Source organism: Loxodonta africana, chromosome 2 (genome assembly GCF_030014295.1).
Source record: "Loxodonta africana isolate mLoxAfr1 chromosome 2, mLoxAfr1.hap2, whole genome shotgun sequence".
Classification (NCBI taxonomy): domain Eukaryota; kingdom Metazoa; phylum Chordata; class Mammalia; order Proboscidea; family Elephantidae; genus Loxodonta; species Loxodonta africana.
Window position 1 is genome coordinate 192,786,014 of NC_087343.1, and position 22,326 is coordinate 192,808,339.

General features: G+C 46.9%; 1 protein-coding gene across 2 annotated transcripts in view; it reads left to right on the forward strand.

Annotated features, from left to right (window-relative positions):
* Window positions 1-20,919, forward strand: part of NSG2 (neuronal vesicle trafficking associated 2) — a 118,902-nt gene extending 97,983 nt beyond the window's left edge. For both annotated transcript variants that reach the window (XM_023551509.2, XM_064279152.1), the window contains 2 exons: window positions 19,242-19,352; window positions 20,709-20,919. In XM_023551509.2, the coding sequence (XP_023407277.1) occupies window positions 19,242-19,352; window positions 20,709-20,900 (303 nt within the window). In that variant the 3' untranslated portion in view covers window positions 20,901-20,919. The remainder of the gene's footprint in view (window positions 1-19,241; window positions 19,353-20,708) is intronic.
* Window positions 20,920-22,326: the final 1,407 nt, after the last annotated feature.

Here is a 22,326-nt window from a genome sequence, read left to right on the forward strand (position 1 = left end):
CACCTCAGGCCAGGAGTGATGACTGTCTTCAGCCTCATTCAAGTATTTCATAACCCAAAGGGAATTATGCCTTTCAAACAGACCAACCAGAGGTCTTTCTTCTGGTCACTGTGGTTATCTTCTATTCAGGTAGGCATGTGAGTCTGATGAATCCCAAACAGGAAAATTCATTCATTAATATTTAATGAATGCAGTCTGTTTGGCAGGGGAAAAAATATCAAAGCATGGGAACCATAGGGTGGGTAGACGCAGCAAGATTTGGGAACTGAAGCACATCCTTTCCTTCTAGATCCTTGGTGAGAATGAAGAATGGGATGGATCTCTTTGTGCCCCAGCTTTGGGCCAGATGCTGTGCTCAGCATTTTCACACAATGCCCTCATTTCATCCTCACATCAGTGGGTCAAGGTAGTTACTACGATCCCAATTTCCAGAAGAAAAAACTGAGGCCCCAGGAATGTACTAACAGAGCCAGGAGGTGACTGGAATCCAGTCACAGGCACTCTGACTTCAAAGCCAAGGCCCTTGTCACATCCCTGTTTTTCTGGTTTTATCAGGATAGAACAGACTGGTGGGAAGGTATTCGCTCTGAGGTCACAGTGAAGCATATATATCTGCCATGAGAATACCTGAGGGTAGATCTTATTTAAAGGTGAAATGGTGAGCACCTTGACTGGAACACTAAACTGTAAACCAAGAGGAGCAAGTGGATTGGGAGCCAGCCTTTACTCACTCACACTTGTAGTCTGATGGGGATTTGTTGTTGTTGTTAGGTGCTGTTGAGTCGATTCCGGCTCATAGCGACCTTATGTACAGCAGAACCAAACACTGTCTGGTCTTGAGCCCATTGTTGCAGCCATTGTGTCAATCCTTCTTTTTCATTGACCCTCTGCTTTACTAAGCATGATATCCTTCTCTGGGGATTGATCTCTTCTGATAACATGTCTAAAGTATGTGAGATGTAGTCTCACCATCCTTGCTTTGAAGGAGCACTCTGGCTGTACTTCTTCCAAAAGAGATTTGTTCATTCTTTTGGCAGTCCATGGTATATTCAGTATTCTTCACCATTACCACAATTCAAAGGCATCAGTTCTTCTTTGGTCTTCCTTCTTGATCGTCCAGCTTTGGCAAGCATACGAGGTGATTGAAAACACCATGGCTTGGGTCAGGCGCACCTTAGTCTTCAAGGTGACATCTTTGCCTTTTAAACATTTTAAAGAGATCTTTTGCAGTAGATTTGTCCAATGCAATGTATCCTTTGATTTCTTTTCTTTTTTTTAATTTTTATTGTGCTTTAAGTGAAAGTTTACAAATCAACTCAGTCTCTCACACAAAAACTTATATACACTTTGCTATATACTCCCAATTGCTCTCCCCCTAATGAGACAGCCCACTCCCTCCTTCCAGTCTCTCTTTTCCTGTCCATTTCACCAGCTTCTAACTCCCTGTACCCTCTCATCTCTCCTCCAGGCAAGAGATGCCAACATAGTCTCAAGTGTCCATCTGATCCAAGAAGCTCACTCACCAGCATCCCTCTCCAACCCATTGTCCAGCCCAATCCCTGTCTGAAGAGTTACCTTTGGGAATGGTTTCTGTCCTGGGTCAACAGAAGGTCTGGAGGCCATGACCACTGGGGTTCTTCTAGTCTCAGTCAGACCATTAAGTCTTGTCTTTTTATGAGAATTTGAGGTCTGTATCCCATTGCTCTCCTGCTCCTTCAGGGGTTCTCTGTCGTGTTCCCTGTCAGGGCAGTCATCGGTTGTATCTGGGCACCATCCAGTTCTTCTGGTCTCAGGCTGATGTAGTCTCTGGTTTCTGTGGCCCTTTCTGTCTCTTGGGCTTGTAATTATCTTGTGTCCTTGGTGTTCTTCATTCTCCTTTGCTCCAGGTGGATTGAGACCAATTGATGCATCTTAAATGGCCACTTACTTCCTTTAATGTCTTGACTGCTGCTTCCATGGTCGTTGATTGTGGATCCAAGTAAAATGAAATCCTTGACAACTTCAGCCTTTTCTCTGTTTATCGAGATGTTGCTTATTGATCCAGTTGTGAGGATTTTTATTTATGTTGAGTTGTAACCCGTAGTGAAGGCTGTAGTCTTTGATCTTCATCTGTAAGTGCTTCAAGTCCTCCACACCCTCAACAAGCAAGGTTATGTCATCTGCATATCACAGGTTGTTAATGAGTCTTCCTCCAATCCTGATGTCCAGTTCTTTTACATATAGTCCAGCTTCTCAGATTATTTTCTCATCATACAGTTTGAATAGGTGTGGTGAAAGGATACAACCCTGAAGCACACCTTTCCTGACTTTAAGCCATGCAGTATCCCCTTGTTCTCTTTGAACGACTGCCTCTTGATCTATGTACAGGTTTCTCATGAGCACAGTTAAGTGTCCTGGAATTCCCAGTCTTCACAATGTTAACCATAATTTGTTATGATATACGCAGTCAAATGCCTTTGCATAGTCAATAAAACACAGTTAAACATGTTTCTGGTTTTCTCTTCTTTCAGCCGGAATCTATCTGACATCAGCAATGATTTCCCTAGTACCATGCCCGCTTCTGAATCTGGCTTGAATTTCTGGCAGCTCCCTGTCGAGGTACTGCTGTAGCTGCTTTTGAATAATCTTCAGCAAAATTTTACTTGTGTGTGATATTGATGATTTTGTTCGATAATTTCCGTATACTGTTGGATCACCTTTCTTTGGAATAGGCATAAATATGGGTCTCTTCCAGTTGGCTAGCCACGTAGCTGTCTTCCAAATTTCTTGGCATAGATGAGTGAGCACTTCCAGTGTTGCGTCCATTTATTGAAACATCTCAATTGGTATCCTGTCAGTTCCTGGAGCCTTGTTTTTTGCCCTTGCCTTCAGAGAAGTTTGGACCTCTTCCTTCAGTACAATGGGTTCCTGATCATATGCTACCTCTTGAAATGGTTGAATGTTGACCAATTTTTTTTGGTATAGTGACTCTGTATATTCCTACCATCTTCTTTTGATGCTTCCTGCATCGTTTAATATTTTCCCTGTAGAATCCTTCAACATAGCAACTCAAGGCTTGAATTTTTGATTCAGTTCTTTCAGCTTGAGAAATGCGGAGCATGTTCTTCCCTTTTGATTTTCTGTCTCCAAGTCTTTGCACATGTCATTATAATATTTTACTTTGTCTTCTTGAGCCACCCTTTCAAGTCTTTCATTCCTCATTTCATTTTTTGCTTTAGCTACTTGATGGAAACCCTGGTGGTGTAGTGGTTGAGAGCTACAGCTGCTAACCAAAAGGTCAGCAGTTTGAATCCACCAGGCACTCCTTGGAAACCCTATGGAGCAGTTCTACGCTGTTCTATAGGGTCGCTGTGAGTTGGAATCAACTTGACAGCAATGGGTAATTTACTCGATGTTCAAGGGCAAGTTTCAGAGGCTGTTCTGACATCCGTCTTGGTCTTGTCAATGATCTCTTGCTTTCTTCATGTATGATGTCCTTGATGTTGTTCCACAACTTGTCTGGTCTTTGGTCATTAGTGTTCAATGTATCAAATCTATTCTTGAGATGGTCTCTAAATTCAGGTGGGATATACTCAAGGTCATGTTTTGGCTCTCGTGGACTTGTTCTAATTTTTTTCAGTTTCAACTTGAACTTGCATATGAGTAATTGATAATCTGTTTCACAATTGGCCCCGGCTTAGTTCTGACTGATAATATTGAGCTTTTCCATCATCTCTTTCCACAGATGTAGTCAATTTGATTTCTGTGTATTCTATCTGGTGAGGCCCACGTGTATAGTTGCTGTTTATGTTGTAAAAAGTATTTGCAATGAAGTCTTTGGTCTTGCAAAATTCTATCATGCGATCCCTGGCATTGCTTCTATCACCAAGGCCATATTTTGTAATTACCAATCCTTCCTCTTTGTTTCCAACTTTCGCATTCCAATCACCAGTAATTATCAGTGCATCCTGATTGCATGTTTGATCAATTTTAGATGACAGAAGTTGGTAAAAATCTTCAATTTTTTAATTTTGACCTTAGTGTTTGATGTGTAAATTTGAATAAGAGTTGAATTAACTGGTCTTCCTTGTAGGCATATGGATATTATCCTATCACTGACAGCAGTGTACTTCAGGATAGATCCTGAAATGTTCTTTTTTGACTATCAATGTGACATCATTCCTTTTCAAGTTGTCATTCCTGCCATAGCAGACCATATGATTGATTCTGAATGGCCAATACCAGTCCATTTCAGCTCACTAATGCCCAAGGTATCAATGCTTATGCATTCCATTTCATTTTTGATGATTTCCAATTTTCCTAGATTCATATTTCATACATTCCATATTCTGATTATCAATGGATATTTGCAGCTGTTTCTTCTCATTTTCAGTCAGGTCATATCAGCAAATGAAAGTTCTGAAAGCTTGACTCCATCCACTTCACTTTAAGGTCAACTCTACTCTGAGGTACTAGCTTTTCCCCAGTTGTATTTTGAGTGCCTTCCAACCTGAGTGGCTCATCCTCTGGCACTATATCTGACAATGTCCTGCTGCTATTCATTAGGTTTTCACTGGCAGGTCCTTCTTCCTAGTCTGTCTTAGTCTGGACTCTAAGCTGAAACTGTCTACCATGGGTGACCCTGCTGGTATTTGAATACCGGTGGCATAGCTTCCAGCATCACAGCAACATGCAAGCCCCCACAGTATGACAGATTGACAGACATGTGGGGGAACTTTTCTGGGTCTGTCTTTTTTTGTGTTAGGGAGAGTTTTAAGGTCTCTGGGTGACACTTATGGTTTGTGCTTGGCTATTAACTGAAAAGTTGGCAGTTCAAATCCACCCATTGGTGCCACAGAAGAAAGACCGGGTGATCTACTCCCAAAAATCAGCCTCCAAAAACTCTATGGGTTACAGCGGTCTGATCCCTAGCCAATTGTGAGAATGGTTCAGAACTGGGCGGCGTTTTCTTCCATGGCGCTTGGGATCTCCATGAGTTGGGGCCAACTTGAAGGCAGCTAATAACAACAATCCCAGAGAAGGATCCCCCCACTGCAATGCAAGGAACAGTCAGTCCAAAGTGTACTCACCACCACCAGGGGGAAAAGTGTGATGTAGATGGTAGGAGAGTGTGTTTGTTCCTAACTTCTAGTGACAGGCTCCCCAGGGATGGCTGAGGTCAGAAGGCCACAAGGGAGGAGAGGGACAGACCCAAGAAGAGATGACCCCATTCCTCCAGTGCAGAAAGAGTAAGGCCCACGCCTTCTCCCTGACACATGAGGCAAGAAGTAACAGAAGGGGAGTGGTGGGCCCTGGGTTCTGGGGAACAGGAAGGGAAAAGTTAAGGGTTAGAGCCTACAGTCTCCCTTTAAGACACAGTATTCTGAAAAATAAGACACATAATGCCTTCTTCTTTAGGGAGAACAAGGAAGGGGGACGCCCAGGGCCACCCTTAGGTTTGATGATTTGTTAGGACTCAGCAAATAGTTGTACTCACAGCTATGATTTATTACAGTGAAAAGATGCAAAGTAAAATCAGAAAAGGGAAAACGCGCATGGGACAAAGTCTGGGAAAACCAGGCACAAGCTTCTAGAGCCCTCTCCTCATGGAGTCACATGCGTGTGCTTAATTCCCCAGCAATGAATTGTGACAACGTGTGTGAAATGTTGTCTATCGTAGAAGACTCATTGCTCAGGGTTTTTACTGGGTGCTGGTCAATAGCAAATGCTGCCTGACACCCAGCGAAATTCTAGAAGGAAACCAGGTGGTCAGTATAAACCATATTGTTTATACAAATGGTTTGGGCACAGTGAGCCACTGTTACCAGTTCTGGAATTGGTGGGAACTCTTCCAATACCCAAGTTTCCAGATGCCAACTGAGGCTCAACCTTGGAAGCAGACCTGTTCAAGAATGGCAGTTAGGCCTGCTCTGTTCCCTCTTTTCTGTGGAAATGTCCTCCAAGACTCCGTTAGGTAAGAGTGTGCATATGTGTCTGTGTGTGTGTGTGTGTGTGTGCAGGGTGGGAGGGGTGAGTAGGTAGAAGATTGGGTAGAAATTCTTTCCTTCTCATGGACAAAGGGAGCAAATTGAGGAGGGGGCAGAAATGCTGTCTCGCCCAACTGTGGCTGACTCGTGTCCAGAGGCGATACATCTGTGTGTGTGAGATTGTGGTATTGGCAGGCATGCTTTCCTACCCTTGCAGGAATTATAGGAAGATGCGGAGCAGTTTATCTGGTTTGGAAACCCCTGCTGGCATGCCTAGCGGAGCCACACATTGGAACTTAGAGAAGATGATTTCTAATTTTCTAAACCAATTTTGCTGACCTGATTCTTTTTTATCAACTTTTCTGCCAGGAAAGAGGATTGAGGAATGAAACTAGCTTAATGGAATAAGCTATTTGGACTGTGGGGCTCCCATCTCCATGGAGATGCCTGTGCAGGCTGTGTTCAGACAAGCAGGTTGGCTGGGATGGTGTGAGGCCTCTGTGATCCTTGGACTGTAGCTGGTACCCATACAGATGGCCCTCTGAGTTCTGCTCTGGACGTGACTCTGGGTGTGGCGATTGTGGACTGTGAGTCCTTTGAAGTGCACCCATGTGCTCTTTGTGCCAGGTTCTGGCCATGAGCTGGGCACGGGCCGCTGAGGTACAGTGCCTTCCTGAGGTGTACATGGTCTTGGTGGGCTGGCTGACTGGTTGAGAAGCCATTAATGCAGAGCAACGTGTGACCGAGGTTAGTATCCAGAGCTGAGGGAGCTGCAGAGAAGCTTCATTTAGAGGAAAAGGTCGTGTATGGGGAACACCCTCCAAGGGAAGAGAGGGAGGCGAGGGGATCCTAGGCAGTAGAAAAGCACACCAGTAGGAAAGAGCCTAGAAGTTTCTGGAGCCAGGACTGTACTGTGTGTGAATGTGTGTGTGTGTGGAGTGTGAGTTCATGTGTGTGTACGAGTGTGTGTGTATGTGTGTGTGTGTGTGAGAGAGAGTTCTTGGGGCAGTATCGATTGGTGAGTCTTAACAGGTAGGCAGGGGCTCTCTGAAGCGCAGTGCCAGGAAAAGAAAATGTGTTTTGAATCCGGATAGACTTTGCTTCTAGGTCTTGCTCCCCTGCTGATAGGCTGGTAATCCTGGCAATGTACTCAACCTCTCCAACCCTCACTTTCACCGTCTGAAAACCAGGAATATCAACAGTACTTTATAGGCTTCTGGGTAGGACTGAGTGAGTAATACATATAGTACCAAAAGGAGTATCTGAGAGTCACAGGATGTTAGCTCCTTGCCCTCTTTTTAAAAGCCAGAAAAAGGGCTTTGGACCTTATCTTTCTCTAAGTACAGGCTCCAGGTCCCTTGCATCCAAACCTCCTGAATGTGTGTTGGAAATGCTGCTCTCTGGGTGTTGTGGCAGATCAAGAGGTTCAGAGTCTCAGGGCACAGGGCTCAGGACTCCACATTTTATCAGACTCCTTAGATGCTCATTCAACTTGTGCCAGGAGATGGGAAGTTTCAGCCCCACAATGTCATGCTGAAAGGAGTAATTAGGAAGATCCCTTTGGGGGCCAGCAGGGAGAATGGACTGGGTGGCGGGAGGCGGAAGAGGTGAGTGGAGATGGTCCATACCACAGATGCTTTCTGTCCCACTTACACTGATCACTAGAGAACTCTTTAGAGGGTAGGATGCTCAGGCCCTGGGAAAGCCCAGAGACAGAGAGTACAGCCTGCATTTGAGGGGCCGTCAGTCTGTTGGGGAGGACAGGTCACAGGTAACAGCAACACAGGGCAGCACCCAGTGGTCCTTGTGCTCAGGAAGTAATAGAACAGATTCAGTGATGCACAACTATGACAATAGCAACAAATGATGGCGACAAGAAGCCTAGTTTATCGCTTTAACATTCACATGGATGGTACTTTTGCATTATCTATCTTGTTTGTGGTTCATGACAGTTTTGTGTGGTGAGTGTAATGATTCAGAGCCATTTTACTGATGGCAAAATTGAGGCCTGTCTAAGTTCTCAGGTGGTCCAGGCTTGCTATGTTAGCATGTTCTATGTGACCATAGACAGTTGGAGTGGCAACATGTGTGGAAAAAGAGATGGAGCAGAAGGAATCAAGATTTACGCTGGGATGGGTGTGCATGGGAACAAGAAGCAAGGAGGTGGAAATGGACTTAGGATGATGGCAGGATTTTAATGGGTGTTTTTCCGCTTGGACTTCCAATATCATCCTTCTCATAATGCTGCAACACACTTTTAATAAAAAAACATGCTCTAACAGAGACAGGCAGCGTAATATATGGTTAGGCAGCTGGGCTTTTGAGTTAGATATGACAAAGTTCAAATCCTCACTCTGCCCCTCACTTATGCAAAGCTATTTCATCTGCCTCTGATACACCATCTGTAGAATGGGCACATCATTAGTACCTACCTACGTGAAATGACATAATACATGTAAGCACTCCATGTGGCTAACTAAGGTCATTAATACAAAGTGTTGAGCATCTGCCGTGGACCAGGCCTCAAACAGGTGTTTTCCATACACTTCCTCATTTACACTTACAATGGCCAGTGTGAGGTAGCTATCAGTGCCATCCCATTTTAGAGACAAGTAAGTTGAGGCTTGGAAAGGGCACAAACTTGCCCAGTGTCACACAGTGAGTAAGTGGCAGAGCTGGGCTTCCAGCCTAGATACTGTCTGCTTCATTCACTGCTTGGTGCTAGGGAAGGTCTAAGAAAATCACAGTGTTGTCTGGGTAAGACTTAAAGAAGCTGCAATCCTATCACACTTCCTGCTCAAGTCATCTCGTCAGGGTCTTTGGGGCAGAGCCAGGAACAAGGCTCCAGGTGGCCTAATTCTGTCTCTGGAGGTTCCGGCTGCCACATCCAAAAGATGAATGTCTGTTGGGCATTCTGTTTTTACCTCCCCACAAAGTTTTATTTCCCCAATGTGAGTGCTTCTATTGCTCTGAGGTTTCCGGGGTTCGCATTCTTCGTAAAAATGGGAGGTGTATAGGCATTGTGGTGCCAAGAGGCGGCAGTACATGAATGTTGATGAGGTTTGTGTTTCCTGGTACTACAAAGACCCTGGCTTGGCAGATAGTGGGAGAATCCTTGTTTCTCTCCATTTCCTTCCTTATTCCTGGGGTTTTCACATCTATGGGGACATGTTCCCCTAGACTAAGTTCACAGAACGTATTGTGCGTAACATCTTGCTTCATTGCACTATTGCAAGCAAATGGTGCTCCAGGAATGGAAACAATACTTCTTTCCTGCTATAGGAGGGATTAGGCTTGAGGGTTTTAGAATCAGATATTCCAGCATTCCAGTCAGACTCTGCTACTTAAATAACCATGTGCTACAGACAAGTTACTAAACCCCTCTGTGCATCAGTTTTCATAGCTGTAAAATGGGGGCAATAATGAAGCTTATAGGACTATCATGAGGATTAAAGCACTTGACACAATACCTTGCACGTTATTGGACAAACAGTTAAACTCTTGACTACTAGCTGAAAGTGAAGTCCCAGCATGTAGCATTATCTCTGTCACCTTGTGAGTGCTCAGTTAATATTTAGAGTATAAGTAAACTAAATTAGTAAAAGTAAACCACCACCTATCTGTCAGTTTGTCGTACTTTGGTGGCTTGTGTGTTGCCACTGGTATTTCAAATACCACCAGAGTCACCCATTGTGGGCAGGTTTCAACAAAGGTTCCAGACAAAGACAGACTGGGAAGAAAGGCCTGGTGATTTACTTCCAAAAATTAGCCAATGAAACCCTATAGGTCACACAGAATATTGTTCAATAGAATGCTGAAGAATGAGCCTGCTAGGTTGGAAGGCACTCAAAATGCACAGCGGCTGTAACAATGGACTCCAGCACACCGATGACCATGAAGATGGTACAGGTCCAGGCAACGTTTCTTTGTGTAGTACCTGGGGTTGCTATGAATTGGAGCCAACTCGATGGCAACTAACAACAACACCAAGTAAACATCTAGTCTATGATTTATGAGGAGCATAGCTTAGGCTAAGAGACCAGGTCCTACTTCGTAGAGTTGGAATCCTGACTGCATCGCTTATTAGCTGTGTGACCTTGAGAAAATTATGCGGTCTCTTTGTGCCTTAGTCTCCTCATCTAAACAATGAAGATACAATAGTACTGACCTCAGGGGGCTGTTGTAAGGCTTACATGAGTAAATAAATGAGTAACACTTAGTGCTTAGTGAATGGAAGTATAAGGCGTGATTCCACACCGCCTCTCGGGAGGGGAAGCAGATGGGTGAGGTTCAGTATCCTGCACTGAGGAGAGTGCCTTAGTGAGCAGTGAGCAGATGGGGGTGTGGTGAAATACTGCATGGAGACTTTTGAGGAAGATGTTGGGAAGAGGATATATTCTAACTGGACCCGGGATGAACAGCAGGTCCCTGGGTGGCCCAGTTTTTCACTTGGCTACTGAACCAAACGATTAGTGGTACAAACCCACCCAGCAGCGCCACAGAAGAAGGGCCTGGTGATCCCATGAAGATTATAGCTTATGGAGCAGTTCTACTTTATAACACATGGGATTGCCATGGGCCAGAATCTGCTTGATGGCAGCGGGTTTGGGTTTTTGGTTTGTGACTGACTGGGAAGTGGAAATTCAAATTCCAGGCTGAGGGACAAATACCTGCAAAAACAAAGATGGTGCCTTCCGGGAGTGCAGTGCCTAGAGTATGGAGGCAAGGAGTTAAGCTAGGAAGGGGAAGTCCAGGTTAAATTGGGAAGGGCCTTGTCTGCTCTGCTAAGGTGTTAAGTCTTGGTCCCGTAGGGTGAGGGCTCATTTGTCAGGGAAGCAGCATGATTGGTGGGTTTGTTAGAAAGTCTAGGGTGAACCAGAAGCCGAGAGACTGGAGGCCAGGAGAGCAGTGAGGAGGCTGCTGTGCCACCCAGCAGTAGGTGATGGTGGTCCTAGCCAGGGAAGTCATGTTGAAGACAATGGGGACTGATAAATTAACCACGTCAGAGGCAGAAGCTACTGGAGCTGGGGACTAGCTGGAGGCTGGCTCTGGGAGCAGAGAGGTGAGGATGGCTTCGGAAGCTCAGGCTCCAGAGATGGGCAGGCAGTGCCACCTTCCACCCAGACTGAGGGGGAAGACACCCAAGTTGGATCTGGACATGGTGAGTTCAAGGTGCCTGTGAGACACCTCGGTGCATTGTCTCTTTCTTCTTTTTACTAATTGTGGGACCTTAGGCAAGTCATTTAACATCTCAGAGCTTCAATTTCCCCACCAGCAAAATGGGGATAATAATTGCACTTGTTTCATATGGTTGTGGTGTTACCGGCACCTAGTAAGTTCCCAGTAAAGTTAGTATCCATTGTTACTGTTACCGTTATTATTATCATATGGAGTAATGAATCATGTAGGCGGGGCGTCATTATGACTCCAATGCCAACACATTTTTGCCAGAGTTGTTAACTTCATATTCTGTCTTATATTCTTCTTCTATTGTCTTCCTGATGTAGGCTCAAAAGCTTAAGGAGAACAAAAGCGTAAAGCAACACGATTAAAAAAATGGGCAAAGAATTTGAATAGACATTTCTCCAAAGAGATATAGAAACAACTGATAAGCACATAAAAAGGTGATCAATGCCATTAGTCATTAGGGAAATGCAAATCAAAGCCATAATGAGACACCTCTTCACACCTACTAGGATGGCTATTCTCAGAAAAATGGAAAATAACAAGTATCATGAATTGAATTGTGTCCCTCAAAAATGTGTGTATCAATTTGGCTAGGCCATGATTCCCAGTATCGTGTGATTGTCTACCATTTTGTCATCTGATGTGGTTGGTTTTCCTATGTGTTGTAAATTCTACCTCTATGATGTTAATGAGGTGGGATAGGTGGCAGTTATGTTAATGAGGCAAGACTCAGTCTATAAGATTGGATTGTATCTTGACCCAATCTCTTTTGAGATATATAAGAGAGAAGCAAGCAGAGAGTCAGGGGAACCTCGTACCACCAGAAAGCAGAGCTGGGAGCAGAGCATGTCTTTTGGACCTGGGGTTCCTGCACAATAAAACAAAACAAAACACAGAAACCACCTTAAGGAGCAATCTTGGGCAGGTCTTAGCTGATGCTAATCCAAACCCTGTTTCTTTTTTTTCAGGTTAAGGTCTTTTTCTTGGCACATGTGTGATGGACTGGTGGTGGGTAGAGTTGGTGGGGTTGAGAGCAACCCATTGCCACTGAGTTGATTCCAACTCATAGTGACCCTATAAAAAACCAAAAACCAAACCTGTTGCCTTCGAGTCGATTCCAACTTATAGCGACCCTATAGAACAGAGTAGGACTGCCCCATAGGGTTTCCAAGGAGCGCCTGGTGGATTCGAACTGCCAACCTTTTGGTTTGCAGCTGTAACTCTTAACCACTACAGCACCAGGGTTTCCACAGTGACCCTATAGGGGAGAGTAAAAGTGCCCCATAGGGTCTCCAAGTGTGTAATCTTTATGGAAGCAGACTGTCTCATCTTTCTCCCGTGGAGCTGCTGGTGGGTTCGAACCACTGACCCTTCAGTTAGCAGTCCAGTGCCTAATCACTGTGCCACCTAGGCTTCTTCAGGGTTGAGAGTAGAAGATGGAAAAGAACAGAGGACACAGTGCAGATATTTCAGTGCTCCATCCACACACAAACAAAATGTAGTTTCCAGCAGGTTGAATGTCTGTCCCTGTCTGGGGGAAGAATATGGGTCGGGGTGGGAGGAGGTCTCAGGCCAACATTTCAGTTCAGTGAACGTCTATTGGCGCTCGCTCCAGGTGAGTCCTGGTGGGTGCTGGGCACCGAGGGAAGGAATGAGACCTTTGCCCGAGGCACCCCCGCAGAAGGAGAGTCAGAGGTGGGAGTTGGGAAGGGCTCCGTCACAGTGTGCTTAGTTGGAGTAGATGCAGCAGGCCCTGGGGACAGAGCAGGGAGGGGCTGCCCTGGAAGCCTGAGGGGACGTTCTCCCTGAAGACGGAGGACTCACAGGAATTCTAGGTCCAGGCCAAGGCCTGGAAAAGTGAAACAGCAGGATGGCTGGAGGGCAAAGTGTGGGCCTGGGAGTGGGGAGAGGAGGATGGAGGGTGACAGAGGCCAGGATGGCCTGGGAGGTCAGGTGGAGTGTGGATTTTAACCGGAAAGCACGAGGGAGGCACCTTTTGTGGGCGGGACAAGGATGATTTTGGCCTCCTAAGCTCATCGTGGGCAGTGGTGGCTCAGTGCTGGAACTCTCACCTTCCATGCGGGAGATCCAGATTTGATTCCTGGCCAAGGCAGCTCATGTGCAGCCACCACTCGTCTGTCAGAGAAGGCTTCTGTATGGCTGTGACACTGAACAGGTTTCTAGACTAAGACGGACTAGGAAAAAGGCCTAGGGATCTACTTCCAAAAATCAACCGATGATAACCCTATGGATTACACTGGTCCAATCCACAACTGACCGTGGCGCTGGCACAGACCAGGCAGCATTTCCTTCCGTTGTACATGAGGTCAGCACGAGCTGGGGGCTGACTCTACCGTAGCTAACAACAAGGAACTCTGTGGAGCCCGGGCCCTGCTTGCCTCGCCAGCCCCTCCCCAGCGCTCTCTCCTCTTTCCCTTCTTCCTCACAACCAGAAGGCTCCTTCAGGCCCTCCTCCCATTGTAGGTTTTTGGGGAGGCTGCTGTCCACCTCTGGCCTGGGGTTTTCCAGTGCCTGGCTCCTTAGTCCCCCTGCCCCCTTCCCTGATGCCCTGTTCCAGGATCCTCTTCAGTCCTTACTTTGTAATTATTTATTTGGTTATTTGCTTGTTCAATGTCTGACTCTTTCCCTACTGGAAGCTCTCTGAAGCAATGATCGTGTCACCATGTCAGTCTCACAGAAGGCCCTTTGGTAAACATATGCTGAATGAATCGATAAGGGAATGAATGAGTGAGTGGGTGAACAGGCAGGCAGGTGGGGAACAGGGAGGGTGTTTTCATGTGGTGAGGATAAAATCGCTAATGAAACACTCAAATCCAATAACGGAGTGCCAACAAGTTGTTTATTTCTAGTCCCAAGTTGTTATATTCAAGAGGTAAAACCAAGGGCTTTAGAGCGTCTCTGAGGAGTGAGGTTATATAAAGCGAGTCGGTAAATATTGACGCGGAGGCAGGCTTTCGTGTTCACGCGCTCCCTGAGGGAGTGGGGGTTTCTCCTCCTGGAGCTCCAAGCCTCTTCTCCCTGTCAGGAGCTTTGCTGCAGGGACCCAGCCCCGTGAGAGGGGAGACGCAAGCTCTGGGTGGCCATTCTCAGGCTTTCAGGAAATTTTGGCCTGGGAACCAAGTCCGAAAGCTCCCTCTCCCCTCCCCACCCGACAACAAATGCTGACTCTGTCATCTGAATACAGAAAAGTTCAAATGTCACTGTTCCGCCCAGGACGTGACCCCTTATTCTCTTCTCCACTTCATTCTGCTAACCTAAAAAGACAAACAAACCAGGTGCTATTAAGGTGACTCCAACTCATAGCAACCCCATGAGTGTCAGAGTAGAACTGTGTTTAAGAAGGTTTTCAATAGCTGATTTTTGGGAAATAGGTAGCCAGGCCTTTCTCTCAAGGGGCTTCTGGGTGGACTGGAATCTGCATCCTGTTGGTTAGCAGCCTATTGTGTTAACCGTTTGCCCTACCCAGGGGTTCCGCTCACCTCCTAGACCTTCTCAGACCATTGGCTCCTTCCACCTACTGCCTCAGTCCACCCCAATGCATCAGCCTCCCACTGGCCTCCCTTCCTCCAGCCTTGTCCCCTATACATCTCCCTCCATGCTACCCCTAGAGACATCCCTCCGAAGTGTCATTCTGATCATGTCACTTCCCTGCTTAAAGCCTTCAGTGGTTCCCTGTCATCCTTGAGATAAAGTCCAAGTTCCTTAGCCTGCTCCTTTATTACCTGGCCTCTGCCCACCTACCCAGCTCCCCAGGCCTCTCCCTCACTTGTACCCTCCGGGCCAGCCATGCCAAACCATGTGATGTTTCTGGAATGGGCCCTGTTCTCTCCAGCTTCTGTTCCATGGCAGATGTGATTTCCTTTGCTCCTAACTTCCCCCGTCTCCTCCTCACACTTCCTATTATTCTTCCAAGGAGTCACTGCTGGTGTCAGCTCCACCTTCCCTCACCTCCCCACCCCACCTTGACAGTAGGTTCCAGCAGCCCTCTGTGCCAATGACCTTGCTTATGGTGCCACACCCTATGTTGCATGTAGAGTTGAGGACTTGAGTGGCCAGTGCCCGGTCCACCTGTGTGCTGTCTGATGCCCAAGGTGCTCTGGGAAGGACTGGCCCTGAGGTGCAGAAGTCAGCAAGGTACAGCACAGGGAAGAATACACTTTTTCAGCCTAGGTGGCCTCAGTTCATTCTACTTCTGTGTGATTGAGGATAACAGGCGTATGGCACCCTGACAGGAGTTGGCCTTGCTCAGGCAGGGTCCAAGGTGGTTGCATGTCCCGGGTCCACTCAGCATCAAACTCTTGCTCCTCAGACATAGGGCCCCTGGTCCGGTTTCTGCAGGCAGCTCTCTACCTGATGCAGGCCAGACTCTGGAGCCACCTTGGAGCTCTAAACAGTTCTGATGCCTGGATGGCTGGACCCACCCCCAGAAGCTCTAATGGAACTGGTCAGGGTGGGGTCCTGGCATCAGGGTTGTCTTAAAAGCTCCCCAGGTGATTCTAACAGCATGCAGCCAGGCTGAGAACAACTGAATCACAGTCATGCTGACATGGGTCTCCTGCCTGGTTGCATGTTGTATTCACCCGAGGAATTTCTAAAAACACCCATGTCCTGGACCCACCCACCCCAGACCAATTAAATTAGAATCCGCAGGGTTGGGGGCAACCGCTGGAGTTGAAACCACTGTAGAGAAAAGATTCCTCCCTCTTTTTCTCCCACTCCCACCCCACTTTCCAGAAACGTTTGCTGAAGTCTCACTCTGTGCTACCCCGTCAGGCTCTGGAGACCCTCCTAGGTGGGGGTTGTAAACTCAGAGCTGTTAGGTGTGGAAGTCCCCACACTGTGGGGAAACCTGTCCCACTGACAGGCACACTGGCCCTGCTCCAGCTCCCAGTGCCTCCTCCCCAACCCGCTGCTGACCAGGGCAAGTGTGCGGCCCAGTCTGGTTATGCCCGTGCTGGAGGCCTCATCTGCTTCAGAGGCTGCTAAGATGTCTGGCCTCTACTCAGTCAGGGGCTGGAATGATGCCTGGTCATTAGGACAAGAGGCTTTCTGGGGGCTCCCCCAGGCACTGCACTGGGCCGGGGCAGCTGAGTGGGCCACAGCTCCTTGGCAATCCCTGCACAAGCATGGTCTGCAGCCGCATCTTTGTCCACCACGTGCCTGTTGCCACATCTGTGTTCCCGTGTCGTAGGGGGCTCTCTTGGCCCAGGCCATGTTCTCTGCCAGGTGAGGCAATGCTAGCAGGATCATGAAGCCCCTTTTAACAGGAAGAGTCACCACTAGGGCAAAAGGCTACCTGCTGGGCAGAGCTGTGAGTGCCAGGCTGCTGGCTGGGCTCTGGGCATTTTTTTTTTTTCAATTGAGGTGAAATTCATATAACATAAAATGAACCTTTTTTAAAGTGAATAATTCAGTGGCATTGAGTACATTCACCGTGTTGTGGAACCACTGCTTCTAACTAGTTCTAAAACATATTAATCATCCTCAAAGGAAGCGATATAAAACCATTAAGCAGTCACTCCCCATTTCCTCCTCCCCCAGCCCCTGGTGGGGCCAGTCAAACCGAGAAGTGGCTCTGAAAATGAACAATTTCCTCCTTTCTGATAAATACTCATGGTGTCCGCCAGTTTGATGTTGTATTATTTTTTTTTTAAATCTTGCTTGTAGATTATTGTTGGGAGCTTGGCATTTACTCTGAGTGCATTGGAGACCATTGGATGCTTTTGAGCAGAGAAGAGATGTTACTGACTTGGGTTTTAAAAGACTTTCTCTGGCTGTTGTTGAGTGCACTGTAGGGGGCCCAGGGGTCACTAGTTAGAAGGTGGCTGCAATACCGCAGGTGAGAGCCGATGATGGCTTGGACCATGGTGCGAAGCAATGGCCAGGTTGTGTGCATATTTTGAAGGAGCAATGATAGGTTCTGCTGGTAGAGCGGATGTAGAATGGGAGAAGAAGACAGAGTCAAGGACAACTGCAAGAAGTTTGGCTGAGTGACTGCAGAGATGGAATTGACCTTTCCTGAGATGGGGAGGATACCATAGGAGGTTCTGGGTGGGAGCAAAGCAGGAGCTCAGCTTGGGAATGTTGTGTTTCAGGTGCCTATTAGATGTCAAAGTAGAGGTGAAATAAGCAGTTGGAAATAATCTGAGATTGGAATTAAGTAGTGGGGATGGGAGTGGTGGAGATGAAAGGCAGTAAACACTCTAAGTAATGGCTTAATGATCACCCCCTCCCCACCACACACACACCTCCAGTTAGCAGGAAAAATAAAATGACAGGGAAAAATCACGCGTTGGGTCACAAAGAAGCTCTAAAGAGTATCTTACAAAAGGGGTAAACTGAGGCCCAAATCTCACCCCAACAAGCCTGGCATTAATCCAAGAAACACAAAGTAATAAATGTTGGAGAGGTTGTGGGAAGAATGGAGCACTTATACACTGCTGGTAAAAAAAAATAAATTTTATTTATTTATTTATTTTTTTGCTGATAGGAATGTAAAATGGTACAACCACTTTGGAAATTGATTTGGTGCTTCCTTAAAAAGCTAGGAATAGAACTACCATACAATCCAGCAATCCCACTCCTTGTAATATATCCTAGAGAAATAAGAGCCTTCATACAAACAGATATATGCACACTCATGTTTGTTGCAGCACTCTTTACAATACCAAAAAGATGGAAGCAACCAAAATGTGCATCAATGGGTGAATAAATAAATTATGGTATATTCACATAATGGAATACTATGCTACAAGTGAGAACAATGATGAATCCGTGAAAACATCTCATAACATGGAGAAATCTGGAAGGCATTATGCTGCGTGAAATTAGTCAGTTGCAAAAGGACAAATATTGTTATGAGACCACTATTATAAGAACTCAAGAAAAAGTTTAAACGGAAGAAAGTATTCTTTGGTGGTTATGAGGATGGGGAGGAAGGGAGAGGGGTATTTACTAATTAGATAGTAGACAAGAACTATTTTAGGTGAAGGGAAAGACAGCACACAATACAGGGGAGGTCAGCACAACTGGACTAAACCAAAAGCAAAGAAGTTACCTAAATACAACCGAATGCTTCAGAGGCCAGAGTAGCAGGGACGGGGGTCTAGGGACCATGGTTTTAGGGACATCTAGGTCAATTGGCATGACAAAATGTATTAAGAAAACTTTCTGCATCCTACTTTGGCAAGTGGCATCTGGGGTCTTAAATGCTAGCAAGCAGCCATCTAAGATGCATAAATTGGTCTCAACCCACCTGGAGCAAAGGAGAATGAAGAACACCAAAGACATAAGGTAAATATGAGCCCAAGAGACAGAAAGGGCCACATAAACCAGCGACTATATCAGCCGGAGACCAGAAGAACTAGATGGTGCCTGGCTACCACTGATGACTGCCCTGACAGGGAACACAACAGAGAATCCCTGATGGAGCAGGAGAACAGTAGGATGCAGATCTCAAATTCTTATAAGAAGAACAGACCTAATGGTCTGACTGAGACTAGAGGGACCCTAGAGGTCATGGTCCCCAGACCCCCTGTTAGCCCAAGACTGGAACCATTCCCAAAGCCAACTCTTCAGACAGGGATTGGACTGGACTATAACACAAAAAATGATACTGGTGAGGGGGGAGCTTCTTGGCTTAAGTAGACACATAAGACTATGTGGGCAGCTCCTGTTTGGAGTCAAGATGAGAAGGCAGAGGGGGACAAGGACTAGTTGAATGGATATGGGAATACAGGGTGGAGAGGAGAAGTGTGCTATCTCACTAGGGGGAGAGCAGCTAGGAGTACATAGCAAGGTCTGTATAAGTTTTTCTATGAGAGATTGACTTAATTTGTAAACTTTCACTTAAAGCGCAATAAATAAATAAGAAAAAAGAATGCAGGTAACTTGCTGAAGGTCACACTGCCAAGTTAGTGACAGTCAAAACAGAGCCAGTTCTTTGGACCCCAGTCCCTTACTCTGTCTAACATATCCTCTGCCTCTGCTCTATGTCCCCAAGGCTGCACCCATGGATTAAAGGTGGGCAAGCTGTGGCTGATGACTCTCAATTCTGTTTTCCCCCAGGTCACCATCCTTGTCAGCCTGGCCCTAGCTTTCCTCGCCTGCATTGTGTTCCTGGTGGTTTACAAAGCCTTCACCTATGATCACAGCTGCCCAGAGGGATTTGTCTATAAGGTAAGGGGCTTGTGCCAGGTGAGTGGCCCAGGTCATTGTCAGCTTCAATTGGAGGGCTTGTCAATGTCTTCTCTTCACTGGCATCCATGGGTAGATCAACCTCCCTATAGACCGTTCAAACTGTAATATGTGTCTGGTAGGAGTCCCTGGATGGTGCAGATGGTTAAGCACTGGGCTACCAATCAAAGGCTGGCAATTCAAACAGACCTGGATGCACCTTGCAAGAAAGGCCTGATGATCTTCTTCTAAAAGGTCACAGTTCTACTCTGCAACACATGGGGTTGCCATGAGTTGGAATCGACTTGACATCAACTGGTTGTTTTTTTGGTTTTATGTGTCTGGTTAGGAGCTCACTTCTTAGCCCTTCAGAGCTGGGTGGAGCAGTCACTTTTATTCACATTCCATTGGCTTCGAAGAGTCTCATGGCCCCTGCCAGGACAGGATGGGAAATGTAGTCCCTGTCTGGGCAGGTGCTCCCTTGCAACCGCTCTGCACGATAGGGGGACAGCCAAAGCTCTGGTGGCCAGCTGACTGTCTACCACACCTGGTCAGCCTTCCATAAATGTCAGAAACTGCTTTACTTGCAGTAATTCATTTACTCTTCACCTCGGACGCAATCATTTTATCCATTAAACCAAAAAGGAAACAGGTTCAGAGACAGGATATGACTTGTCCAAGGTCATTGTCTTGAGTTGGGTTCCCTAGAAGCAGAGCCTGAGATGGGGATTCTCATGCAAATGATTCATTGATAGAGGACCCTCAGGAGGAACCTGGGAGAGAGGGAAGCCGGCTAGGACAGGGAAGAAGCCTCAGAGTGACATGGGCTCCTCTGAAGGCCAGCCTGAGTCTGCTCCCACGGGAAGCTCTGCAGAAGGAAGGACAGCCCAGAGTTAGCTCGCTTGAGACAAGGGGGTCTGGCTTTTATTCCTCTGTATCACTCGTCATTGGCTATTGGCTCCCCTGGGAGAGAGGGGAAGTAACCTCCAAGACGTATCTAGAGGAAGTGGCTCCCTTTAGCTGAAGGCAAGGCCCCAGAGAAGCAATTAGGGGGTGTTTGAACTAGCCTGATAAGAAGGATCTGTTTGGGGCACCCACAACATCCCCAGAGTCATATAGTCAATGAGCAGAGGAGCTTGGCTTTGTATCAGCATCAACATCAGGTTCATCTCTTCCAGCTTCAAGTAAATGGCAGGTTTGAGGATAATGATGGTGATGGTGATGATGTTGGTGAAGGCCTGCTGTGTGTCTCAGACTGAGAGCCTGACGTGGCTGTGGCTCCCAGAGGGGCTGGCTGTTTTGCACGGCGGGGTGGGTACCGTCACTGAACTACCCTGACTCTGTCTCCTTCTTCCTCAGCACAAGCGCTGTATCCCAGCCTCCCTGGATGCTTACTACTCATCCCAGGACCCCAGCTCCAGAAGCCGCTTCTACACGGTCATCAGCCACTACAGCATGGCCAAGCAGAGCACTGCCCGGGCCATCGGGCCATGGCTGTCGGCAGCCGCTGTCATTCATGAGCCCAAGCCGCCCAAGACCCAGGGCCACTAGAGGCCCACCCCAGCCAGAATGGGGGAGGGGGAGGGGCCCCGCTGGCTAAGCCAAGCTCCAGTTACAACACTGTACTCCTGGGATACGGGGGTGGGGGAGGGCAGGGTGGGGCGGGGGGGAGGAACTCACCGAAGCTATCGTGCACTGGAGTTGTCTGAATCAGTATTTTTTTTTGTCCCTTGGTATTGTTGATTTGTTCCAGAGTCAGGCTCATGTACAAAGGCATGTTTCGTGTTGATTGTTCCCACGTAAGATATTTTCAAAGCCACTGCTTATTCTTTGATAGGAAAGTTGAAACGCAGTAAAGGAAAGAAACAAAGTTAATGAACAAAGACATAACGTTAAACTGGCTAAATCTGGAGAAGTTGAAGGGAAGTAAAGAGTGCAGACTCTCTGGGTTTAGATGAGGAATTGCAGCTTCCTTGTGGGCTTTGGAGGGTCCAGAACACATGGGTGACACAGACTTGGCTCTTTGGTTCTCTGATGGTATACAGGATAGAGATATGGGAAGTTAGAAATGGTCGAGCTAGAGAGAAGGCCTGATTTGAGCACTGGTAAGCCCAGGACACACAACCCAGAGGAAATGTATAGACCTGTGGTTCGTTGTGCGAGGTTAGCGCAAATCTGCAGGGACGTCCTCACTGGGGCTGGGGCAGACTTCTGGCCTAGCAACTGAGAGTGCACGCTGGGGTGATATGCTTTGTATGAGCAAATGTTGAGAAGTGGGCAGATTTGCTTTTGTCTTTTCCTTTTTTTCTAGATCGACACCTGCATAATGCCCATGTTTATGAGCTGGCAGGGGTAGAAAGGGAGAGAAGCGGGGAGATGCCACAAGCGGAGGGAAGGCATGGAACAGGCATGCAACATGCAACCAAGCTATAAACAAGGCACCAAATTAAAAAAAAAAAATGTTTCCCAAAGTGCTAGTAACAATAGTAACCACCATCAGAGTAAGACTCATACCCAGAAACCTCAAGTGACTACCAAGAAGACTTTAAGAACTGGGCTGCAACAATGTCAGATCACTTCTAAAGGAATCTGAAAAAACGGGACTGTTTTTTGCTCACTCAGTTGTGTTGACAGGAGACATCTGTCCAAACTTCCCAACCTGGTTGTAGAAGCTTCTAGAAGCTCTGAAAAGGTGGCAGCATCCAGCACTGGCCAGGCCTCCCCGTGCCCTGGAAGCACACCAGGCACTCCCATGTTGCTCTCATACAACATTTCAGGGAGGCACATGCTGTGAGGTGTCAGCTGAGTCCCAATAGGACCAGAACTGGCTGGGACAATTGGTTATTTGAAATGAGGCACTGTTTCACCATGAGTCTCTGACAGGCCATTTAAAAGGGCATTTTTGTGGCTTGCTATGTTGCCGAAATCATACACAACAGCTGGGTAATAAGACTAGTATAGCTCAAACTATCCTGCC